This window comes from Odontesthes bonariensis, chromosome 13, assembly GCF_027942865.1.
Source record: "Odontesthes bonariensis isolate fOdoBon6 chromosome 13, fOdoBon6.hap1, whole genome shotgun sequence".
Classification (NCBI taxonomy): domain Eukaryota; kingdom Metazoa; phylum Chordata; class Actinopteri; order Atheriniformes; family Atherinopsidae; genus Odontesthes; species Odontesthes bonariensis.
In genome coordinates, this window is record NC_134518.1 from 10,551,968 (window position 1) to 10,563,982 (window position 12,015).

General features: G+C 38.3%; 1 protein-coding gene across 3 annotated transcripts in view; it reads left to right on the top strand.

Moving 5' to 3' along the window:
• Positions 1 to 12,015, top strand: part of LOC142397490 (uncharacterized) — a 49,976-nt gene that overhangs the window by 9,621 nt on the left and 28,340 nt on the right. Inside the window, exon 1 of one of the 3 annotated variants that reach the window (XM_075480887.1) lies at positions 4,262 to 4,908. The exons of the other annotated variants lie outside the window; for them this stretch is intronic. Within the exon in view, the coding sequence (XP_075337002.1) occupies positions 4,874 to 4,908 (35 nt within the window). The 5' untranslated portion in view covers positions 4,262 to 4,873. Of the gene's footprint in view, positions 1 to 4,261; positions 4,909 to 12,015 lie in introns of those variants that run through there. 3 annotated transcript variants of the gene reach the window in all.

Consider the following 12,015-nt stretch of genomic DNA (forward strand, 5'->3'; position numbering starts at 1 on the left):
ATGAATGCCATTTCAAAACATTAAAATAATAAATATATACATACACATAGGAAAACTAAACCATTTGCAAACAAGAAAAGGATCATTATTCAAGATTTAAAACCAAATATACACAAAATAAATGAATTGGAATGAAGTTTTTTTCCTATTTTCTTGTAAGATCTGTTTTTTTACATCATTCCATAGAAATTATTTCAGGATTTCACGGAGAGAAAACCAGAGCTAAAGGAGACGTGAACGATGGACTCATCAAGCTGATTCTGCCGGATGTTTAAACGAGCAGCTGTTGCTGCTACAACATTGACCGCCAGTGGCCCAGAAAAAAATTACAATAAGCCACTATAAGGTTTTTTTTTTTTTTTCAGGTCATGAAAATTGATTGACTCATAACAGCTTTGGTGTGCAGTGCTAAAAGCATTAAATTGACTGCTGTTATCAGGGCACCGTAGAGGGCAAAATTTTTGGATGTAATCTTGAATGAATGACGCCTGGATGATGCTGTATGGAGCATATTTATTTAATTGAGCTTTCAACAATATCTCAATGTATTAATTCAAGTTAAGAATGATAACATATACTTAAAGCTGTGAAATTCTGTGGACTTTGGTGTACAGATGTTGAAATTTAGGGGGCATCTTGTTGGTTTTGATGCCTGACATCACACTGTCATGCTGTTTTTTTTTTTTAATATTACAGGAGGAGGTCCAGATGTCTTTCATTTCTATAATGCATAATGGAATTTTGAAATGATCATAGATTACTCATCCAGGGAGAGATTTTTTTTTTTTTCCTGAAGTTACACACCCAGAATATAAAACTCGACAGAACAAAGGTGCAGTCTGTTGTGTTTTGTTCGATCAGACCTGTGATCTCTCTGTTGTGTGAAAGCCAAGCATTTTTAACCCCTTATTATAATCATTTGCTCTGTAGAACAGTGCTAGTTATCAGTATGTTTTACTCAACACAAATGTGTCATTAACCTAAACCAAGCACAGATAAAGTCCATCTTTCAAGTTTTTAATCTTACTCAGATTTTAAAAATAGACCAATACACTTTTTTTTTTTTTTTCACTATGACAAATGTCATTTTTTCTGAGTTCCTGTAAATGAGGGGAATGAGAGATTCAGGATGGGGAAACTCCAGGAGCCTGGTTCCTGGTATTAAACTCCAGCCAAGCCAATATGGCAATGAATGTATCAGTTGGAAGCACTGATTAACCCATAGATTAGAATGGTGGAAGTCCTCCGTCAACATTGTTTCAGCCTGAGAAGGTCCTTCTTGATGGTTTATTGGCAGGGTCATGTGGTACAGTCGATACTGGTATGTGTGTTTGTTTGTGTGTGCGTGTGTGTGTGTGTGTGTGAGGGAAGAAATTTCTCAACTCTAGCTCAGTGTGCCAAAACTGATCTCAGCGACTGTGTTTGTGTATTATGCTGTTGAAATGGAGCTGCTGAGCTCTGGAACTGATACAGACTGTCTCTCATTGTTTACATTGACACACAAGCAGGCCCACACACGCACACACAAAAACACACACATTCTACTGACCAGACATGAATTTTGAATCACACGGACAGCATTCAGTCTGGGCTTGTTGAGATTGAGAAATTAATTCCTCTACCATCATTCCTCTATGACTGGTTTGATGATTCATGATATTCACACATTTGTTTGTTTCCCAAGTTCAGGTAGTTTGGTCCCTTTGGGTGACGAAGCTTCTTTTTTTTTTTTTTTTTTTTTCTTTTTTTTTTTTTCTTCACTTTTTAAACTTTCACTTGAATTCTGACAAATCCGTGGGGTCTTGAAGCATTTTAAAACGTGCTCTGTCATGGATGACAGCATAAAACTCTTCTCTGTAATGATCTTATAGTGATCATTTAGGAAGATAAGCCACTTTTGACTCCTTCTCTTGATTGTGTGGGTCTGAGAGGATTCAGGAGCAGGGAGTCTCTTGTTTCGAGCCCTATGTCAGCTAACACATATCGTACACACTTAGCAGCAGAAGCTGCAGGCAGTTAATCCCCCTACTAATAGTGATTAGCTGCGACAGGCTGTTATACCGCTGCTAGGCCCCCCAACTGGGATGGATAGAAGGATCAACAGCCTCTATTTCTCTTAGTTAAAAGGACAGTGATGTGCAGGGGTTGGGCGTTTTTGTGTTAACAAGCTTCATACTGTTAAAGCTTAATGCATAAAACTTGAGAGAGAGATTTTTTTTTATTTTTTTATATTCCACTTTTATATAAGGTTCTGATAGCAGTGATATTTTACATGCTCTGTGGTTGCATAAAAGGATAAACAAGTGTATCCATAACTGTAGTCATGTGTCAAATGAATGCTGTCATCACTAAGTGCTGCATATTGATTCATTTAGAAAATGCAAACCCATTGACTGAAACTCTAAAAGGAAAGTGTACCACTTCACGTCAGTCAAAAATCTCTTTGCCTTAATGATAACTTGATCCATTTTATTAATCAAAATTAGATTTATTTTTCTTTCGGAAAGACAATATTTAGCTCTCCCATTAAGTGCAGGAGAGAAGGTTGTTTGGTCTCTCATCATGTTAAAGGGGTAGTTTGTAATATTTTGAAACATTTTAAAGAATTTTTTTATGAATATGATCCAACAATGGCGCTTCACAGATACAATACTTTTATTTTTTACAGTACACGATTACAATTTTTGGCCAGTCATGTTATCAGGCAGGAAACTGTAAAGCTAGCGATGCCTTTTATTCACAAAGAATATTGGAATTTGAAAGGTGTATAAACTATTTATTGAGTGGGTCAATAACATTCTTATGAGTTTTCCATTAGGTAACGAGAGAGCTGTTGCACCTAGTCAAGAAAATAGTAAAAACCTGCTGTTGTCCGCAACATCATTGAAAGAGTAGACCTAAAAGGAAATACAAATTGTATGATAAACATTTATCATCAACAATGACCATGTGAGCTCCTCTTCTTGCTCTTGGGAATTCTACATTTTGCTGCCTAATATTATTGCTTGAGTGGAAGTTGTTTTTGAGGGGAGTTGACTGACTGTACTCTTCGTAGTAGGAGTGTTCAAAGTCTTAATTTGTCAGACCGAGTGGATGCAGAAACTTTGATTTGGTCTTAATCAGCTTTAGTGATGCTGACTCATGGACTTTGTTAGCATGGATGAGCCAAGCTAGCTGGCTCCAATTTCATTCTGGACAGATGGAGTGTGGATTTTTATTTTATTTTTTTCAGCTTAACTGTAAAAAAGTTGAGCGTTTTGTGTAACTTGCTCACATTAAAGCGGAACTATGCAACTTTTTCATGGTCATAAACTTGCTTGGCAATCATGAGATTGCTTGGCTGACCCGTTCTGATGAAAACGGTGACATTTCCATCTCCATCTGGTGGCCCTAGACCGAAACAGCGCTTGCAACTTTGCCTGTGGCGCCGCGTGCTTTGTTTACCTCTGGAAGTCTCACGACACACGAGAGCCGAGAACTACTGCTTCACGGCAGGTCGTAAAGGGCTCTGAGCCGAGCCAGGTAGCCTGATAAGACACACCCTCTCTCCATTAGCTGTCGACGGCTAAATTGAATGCGGTTAGTTTCTAGAGTAGTAAATAATATGGCTAGACTGTCGCCTTATTTTCTACGGAGCTCCCCCTACAGCTTTGGGGTGTGTATTGCATGGTAAACAAACCCCGTATTACTGAAAGTTGCATAGCGCCGCTTTAACGTAAGAATTGGATGTGAGATATGTAATATTGATTTGCTGTCAGTTAACATTTAATGCCTTTAACAGTTGACTTGTTGTTTTATCTCCACAATTTTTGATCAAGAAGCCATCCGCTGTGTTTATGGATTCCAAATGTAACTCGACATGACACAACAGATTAAATGTTCACATTTGCTCATATCAACATCACCATATGAACATTCAATAAATGCTTTCACTGCCCCAACACAGAGAGGACTCTAGTGATGGACAAATCTGAAGTAAAGTCATCAGTCCAGCTGTTTTAGCCATTGCTGCTGAAACACTAAGAACTTTGGTAATCCAGCATGGCCGCCAAATTTACTTGAAGCAAAAATTTGCTAAACCCGAGTATTAATTTCAGAGTTGGTAATCCAATTCAGAGTTTATCTGAATTTGTAAGATAACAACACAATTTAACAGTTAAAAGACATAAATGAGGATAAGACCATGAGGAGGAAGTATCTTGTTCACACATGCCTCATCCCTCCCTCACTCCTCCCTCTTTATCTTTCCTCCTCCCTGCTTCTGCAGCATTACCAGTCGTGGGGACTGGAGAGAGAGGAGCGAGACATGCAGCAGCCACTCATTTAGTCCATTGTTTTTACCACCGTATTGAGCCACTTTAAGAATTTGAACTTCTTTTGTTGGTGGCAGTTGTTCAGGAAAAGACAGTTTCCTGTTTTTGGCTAGACATAAAATCCAAATTCATTTGCAAAGGAGACTGCTTTTTTTTTTTTTTTTTTTTCCAATTTACTTTGTATATTCTTGTGCCTCTGTATGATCCGGTCATAATCTCACGTTTTTGCTGTTGCTCTCAGTGGCTACTGGAGTTGTTAAGACTGTTGCGCTTCACCTGCCAAATTTTGTATAAAGGGTATCCTGTATGTGATTTGACTTTAGAGGAGCTCAAAGGGAAGAAGAACCACGGCAGATGGTTTGACTTGGAAAAGCAGTAGAGTAGCTTCTTCTCTGGTGCAAGGAGAGGGAAGTCATCGATTTACATGAGAAGTCGGGAGAAAACCAGAAACTGCTCGATTTGAGGCTTCCATACCATTCCAGACCGGAGGAAGATATAGGGAAGGACGACATCTTTTGCTTTTGTTTTGTTTGTTTTCTTCATCACCTCATCATCACGCCATGGCGGGGATGTATGGATGCTTTAAGGCCCAAAAGTAAGTTTCATACTTAAAAAAAAATGATCTGCAGATTTCAACTTGTCCTTATATCGTTCTCTGACAGCTCAGTATTGCTCATTCGATCATTCATATTATCACGAAAGCTGTATTTTAGAATCCCTACAAGAGCATATGGGTGTTATTTGGCTCTTTTAAAGTGGTTAATTATTTTCAGACTAAATAAAGACCACTGCCTACTAATTGTGGTGAAAAGGAACTCTAATCTGTAGCTAAAACTGACTATCTGTACACACAGAGATCTTGGGTTGTCGTTGGTACAAGCAGTTAGTTCTGTGACTCAGAACTGATTCAAGAGACTGATTGATTGTACCTGGGAGTGAATGATTAGTCATAAGATCCCAGAAGTAAACTTTTGTTTTGGGTGTCATGCAGAATCAGGCGGATGAACGCGATTTCCTGTAAATTTCCTTGGCACAGAATCAAGTCATGTTGCTCAACTGATGACTTTACGCTAGATAGCAGTGGAAAAAACATGTTAGGCTTTTCACTGATTTGATATTGAGTGCATGTTTCTGTTCATGCTGATGGAAGTCCTCAGTGATTTATTTTACTGCTTTGAATAGACTAAATTTAGGACTCCCGGCTTGGCAGTAGGTTTGAACCACTGAGGGTTAGCATAATGAGTGCCTTTAGTTTGCGCAGTAAAGTGAAGTATCTTTTTTTGTACCAGAACTGCATAGATGTGGTGTTGGTCACACTGATACCCCCTTCCACTGTCTTTTGTCTTCATCCTCTTAGTCTCATGACAGGACAACAATACATGCTTTTTATGGCCCACTCAGCATAGTTGACTTAGACAAACATTTTATTTGTGTGACACGCAACGAGAAAAGTGAATTAGAGGGAGTAGAGATGAGCTGCGAGACAGCTATGCACAGGTTTAAGAAAAGAAACAAAACACTAAAGTGTAAAAAAAGTAAGATTAAGTTTGTTCACTTCATATATATATATATATATATATATATAAGTTAAATATGCCTTTAAGCTGTCTTAATTTCCAGAAGGGATACCAAGTTCATGAAATTTGTTGTATGTAAGGAGTTTAAGAGGGGCATTTTAGCACGGCTACAGGCAAAAAATCTTGGACACCTGCTTGTATAATTGTAATACTGTAGATTATTTTCTTTGTGTGTTAAAAACAATAAACACACAGCTACAAAAAAAAAGATAACTTCCATGAACAGCATGGATCGATCTTATTCAGTTTTATCCACTGCACGTACTTGCTGGTGTGTTGTTTGCACCCGATGGCGTCGCACAAATGCTACTAATTTTACACAGAGCCATAAAGGTTTTACTAATCTGAAACCTCCAGAATACAGTGTGTGGTTTTTCTTTTTCTTTTAATTTTATCATAAGATTCAGAATTCTTTGTAAAAAATAAAAACCTACATTGTTTGTAGTTGGAGAGGTCCTGTCTGCAATTTGACAGATGTGAGTAGGGGGGTATTTTTCCACTCCACAGGACCTCCAGTTGATAATGGATCATACCTTCTATCTAGGTGGCCATGTGATCAATCATATTCACAAAACCATGCTGTTAAAACTGGCTAAAACTTTTAGTCACTGCGTTGTAGGGCATTTGCTGAACCTCTTTACCAGCGGCAGATGTTCAGTTCAGCAGTAACCATAAACTTTGGGTATCACTATGCTATAGTAGCAATTGTGGGGTTGTTGTTGCAGTGGTATAGACTTTACAAAAGGTTTGAAAGTTGCGTCTTTCCAAAACAAAAATCGCAAACAAAAGTGTAAGGAATTGATGTGTGTGTGTCTGCTCTAGTGAAAGTAGCAAATGTTAGCTTGTATGGCTAACTAGCTTGCCACTGGATTACACTCATACAGCTAATGTAGTACTAGACTACTCTGAATTTATTTTTTGCTAAATTCAGCATAGCATTTCAGGCAGACTTGATATACCACTCATACTAATGTCTTTATATTTTTCTTGTTTGCTGTATTTTGATGTGATGCTGAGTAGCTCTTTTTAATCTTTGTGAATTACTGAAGGGTAACAGCGGCTGTCTGATGTGGCCAATATGGCATGATCGTGTGAAAAGAGCTTTTGTCTGATTTTAATGTGTCATTGATGCTGCTCTGTTCTGGGATTTTCTTTATTTTTATTTTTTGCTGCTGTTCTCCCTGTTTTATAGCATTCATTACTTGCACGTAGAAAAGTAAGAAGGTCCTAGAGCAGAGCCACAACACCAAGTATGAACTATTCTAAATTGCAGATGTTGGAACATTCTTGACGTGCTGAAATAATCTATTTTAAGAGGTTGTAGGTTATTGAGTGATGTCTATGTGGATGTGACATCTTAAGAATATAGAATTCTATACCAGGTATATTCTGTTTATACTGACAAATTAGCACCTAATGCAACCGGTGACCAAAACCTCAGCATTTGTCTACAATCGTTAGATCAGAAGCTCACTGATTCAACATTTGGAACTGTAAATAGGACCTCATGATCACTATAAATTACATGTGCTATACAAGGATGAAGAGCTGAACAGGCCTAACAACAGCAGCATGCAGCATACTGTAAAGGCTGAATTGGTTTTAGTGTCTTCAAAATTCACTTAAGATACAACTGACTAGTAGTGTTGACCGTCACGCCATGAATATTAACTGAGGACATGTCTGGTTTCTCACTTTCTCACCAGGCCTCACTGTGTTTTTTCTAGTCTTAAGAGTCATTATGTAACCAGAGTAGATTGAGTTTGTACAGGACAAATGGTGATGCAGCTGTAAATGAATGTAGACTGTCCAGGGTGACTGATGGAAGTATTTGGTCAGATTCTGTCCTGACTCCATGTAAGGCTTGTTGCTAAGAGCACAGCCCCCTTCACAGAGGAGGGGTGTGAAGACAGAAGAATAGAATGTGGCGAAGGAAGGGGAGCTGAAAGACAAGAGGAACCCCCATACTTAAAGGAATTATTTCTCAGTTGGTACCAAACCTTGAGCTGCGTGAAAAACATGTTGGAACTATTTGACAATAATGCTTTTTTTTTTTTAACGGTGATCTGAAAATCTGAACTTGATTTTGTTCTGAATTGAGTTAATATCATTTAGAAATAATCATTGTCATAGTTCCATCCAGATCTGTTTGACAAAATTAACTCTTCAAAAGACTTAAAAGTTCCACTGTGTACCAATTAAAGTATAACTATTTGGAAACACAATATAACACTCTTGCACTATGTTTTTATTAGTAAAGAATCGAATGAAAAAACAGCACTATGAGCTATCAGTAGTGCCATGGCTTATAACAGAAAGACTTAACACTGGTTGTAGAGAGGCTCTTTCCAGTTTTGCACGTCTTCATATGGCCACTGTAGTTTTTCTCATGTTGACTGCAATCTACCACTTTGCAGCTAGATGTCACTACATCCTACACATGCCTCCTTTTGATATACGTCCACTAAACAAATGTGCCCTCTGGTATTCAGCAGCAAACGAGACCAAGAGGAATAACAAGTTTTGTCTTTCTCAATACTTATCTTTTATCTCTTCACACTTCCTTAATTCCAACTGGTTGCAACAGGTGGATGCCCTTCCTGAGTCTGATTCTTTTGGAGACATCTTCCTGTTCAGATAAAGAGTATGTCCTGCCCACTCTCATCAAATACAGCTCAAATGGGAGAAAATGGGTGTCTTTGAAGTTTTTTACAACACTCATTTACTTTGTTTTGCTGGATTACTACACTCGAGACTAATACAAACAGACTAAGAAGCTAAACTCTTATCTAAACACGCTTATCTGAGATTTGTCTAAGTTGCTTTACAGCAAATAGTCTTTGGTTCTGTCTCAGGCTTACAGTTGGTACACCCAAATACTCTACTTTGTCCTAGTGGATTGATTTCTATGTTTCTTACTTTAATTGTAGACTTGTGATTCTACAGACTTGGCACATGTTGGTCTCAAATCAGAATACCATGGATCACGGATGTGCTGCATCATATTTTATGTTAGAAGGTCATTGTAGCTTATTAGCATGTTATGGTATTTGACAAGATTGCTTTAAGGCAGTGCTTGGAATATCAGGGTTCACGTATCAGGGCGGCATGAGTTGGATATCAGGTCATGTTTCCGTGTTACAAACCGCCTGTAGCAGTTCGTAAAACCACTTTGATGTTTTTCAGTGTATGGACATGAAGCAAATCGAAACCTATTAAGATACTGTCTAGAGGTAATGGAGCATGGATCCTTGTATTTAAAGACTTTTGGCCAAATGCTTGCTTTAGCCTTTTGACTCCAGATATCAAACTTGGCATCTGAAGTAAAAAAAAAAAGAACAGCTAATAGCAGTGATGATGCCAACCTACCTGGAAGTTTCTACCCTGACGTGTCCTAAAATATCAACCAAAAGCACAGGTTGAAACCACAGAACAATGCTGGTACTTTAAAGCCTGAGTCGGAGTAAAAGGAAAATACCCTATATTAGTAACTTCTCTTGTATGTTGTACCTTTTAACCCCTGCTACATCAAAGAACGACTATATTCTCAAAACAATCAGATTTTGGTTTTTTTTTCCTTTTTTTTGTTGTAAACTCACAATGAAATTCGTCAGAGTTCAGGATTAACATTTAATGAATAATTTCCTTCTTGGTCACTGTCTGTGGGTGTGGAAAGGTTGACTGGGTCATGGGGAAATACCATGGTTCTTAAAGGCCATGTTCTCAGTTCTCAGGCATTTTGCAGCTGGACAAGAGGGGCAGACAAAGAGGAAGAAAGGAAGAGAGGTGAGATAATGTGACTGGAGGTATAAAGAGTGAAGAGAAAGAAGGGGAAGAGGTATGAAAAGCAAAGCTGGTGTGGAGTTGTGTTATCTGGCTACATTCTTTCTATAGTTCTCATATCCTTTTATGGCTCTTTGAGAGAAGAAGATGGGCTAAGGAAAACTCATTAAAAAGCTTTTTAACATCTGGCAAGAGAACAACAAGAGTCCTGTAAGGACACTTTCTTTACACATGTTGTTCCCCATTAAAGTTTTATTAAATAACATGGTGAGAGGCATGTGACAAACTGGACTATGAGCAATGTTCACTGGTGCATGAAAATGGACCAAATCGATGAGAAATACTACCCCTATTTGCAGTGTATTACAGTGTTTGAAGCCCCGATGCTGTGCGAGTGCGTTGAATTCTGGTCTCCACCAAATATAGAGCTAAAAGAAACTGGTGGCATTTGGCTTGTTTTAATCACTAGTGCTGTTCACATTCAAGGTATAACCCAGTTTTCTTTTTTTTAAATTTACTGATGTTTTCTAATTGTTCCATGTGGGCCAATTTGTTGTTGTGAAAGCATAACGGTAAACAACTTCACACCTAAATACGAGAACTACTGATCAAAATAAATGACACCTGGGCATTGCACCTGTGTGTGTACATAGTTGGCATAATCTTCTATTTTCTGAGGTCCTAAATTAAATGTCTGTGACATGCTTTGTTGAAAATACCACAGAAAGACTGTATAAAAGCCGCCTTTTCAACCATGACTTTACACTCATAGCAGCTGGTTTTAGCAGGTGGAGAACGCCACTGGCTTTGCAGTGCCATGCAATCTTAAAGTTGGATACAAATGATATAATGCGGCATTACAAAAAAAAACTAGTAATTCAAAATATTTTTTGGTCCGTTGTTCTCGTTTAACCTTTAATCTGATTTACATTTCATATAATGTGGCTTGTTTTGTGCTATATATTTATATAAAGCTCTAATCTGTTTCACGTAACCAAGAACAGGCTGCTCTACATTTAAGAAAGTGATCAGAAGAGCATGTTGCCGTGATAAATCAGCTCCTGTCAACTCATGGTACCTTCTCATCTCTCAATTCAATGCTTGAAATGAAAAGTACATTTAAAATCAGAAACGGCACATTAGTAAATGTCACATTTTCATATCGGTGGCTTTAAATACATCATGTAATCAGTGGTTGGTATCCTGCCCCCAGCAATCGGGGATCAGACCCACAAAGTAGCAACGATCATCATCTGTTGCACCACAACATTAACACCTTATAGACTTCTGTTGTTAAATTCTGTAAATATTTAAAGCTTCTAGATTCCACATTTAAAAACCCCTCACTGGTGGTTTGTGAATGAACAGGGCTACATCAGGAGGAGGAATGTGCGTCAGAAAACAAATCTTTCATTCACAAACTCTGTTGGCTCCTTCAGCACTAACAGCTCTCACATGGCTTGGGTTTGGCTCTGCTTTCACTGTGTACTACCACACAGCTGGGAGCAGTGTTCCGTTTGAGCCTAATAGAAAATCATTCCCGTGATTATTCACATTATCTAAGAAAGAAGGTATTGTAGGGTGTCCTGAACTACTCTCTGTAGCCGATTTCAAATAGTAAAAATGAAATCTCCATCATACTGTGTTCAGTTCTGCCTGTGCTGCTGAGACTTTGTAACTCTATGGTCCCTGAATGCTGTGGTGCACAGGTTGTTATTGGTATAGTTTAGTGGGTGGTATAGAGTAACTTGGACAAGAGTTTGTATACAGAGATGTTATGTGTGGATCATAAGTGTGTTTACTGATCACATTAAAAGCTTATTTCCTGACATAGAAAGATATAATAGAGGGATATCAGTCAGATATCCTGTTAAACATGTGCATATCTCTGTTGACTGTAGCTATTTGTCAGCACCACAAGTCTGTGGTTCAATGAGCGTGTCAACACTGGTTCCATTGAGGGATTAAGACTGAACAAGACTGGATTTGCTCTACGTCAGAAGGACAGAAACACTGTTGACAAGTTAGTCGTCAGGGACAGCACAGCTTGTTGTGCACTTCTATAGCCATCATTCACAGTTCTTTATAATACTGCATTTATCTGAATTTAGCACTCTCTTTTTGTAGCTTTACACTGACACCATCTTTTCAAGAGTTCCTCCGTAAGGGTTGTTTCTGAGCTGAGAGCTGGACCCCATTCAGTCCAGTCATGATTTATGCTGTGAGAATTTGGACTTTGTTCCGTCTGCATCAGCATAACAAGACTTAACTGACAGCAGATGGCACACCACTAAAGTGTGCGCCTGTTCATGTCTATACATTCCTAGCTTTAGCACAGATTT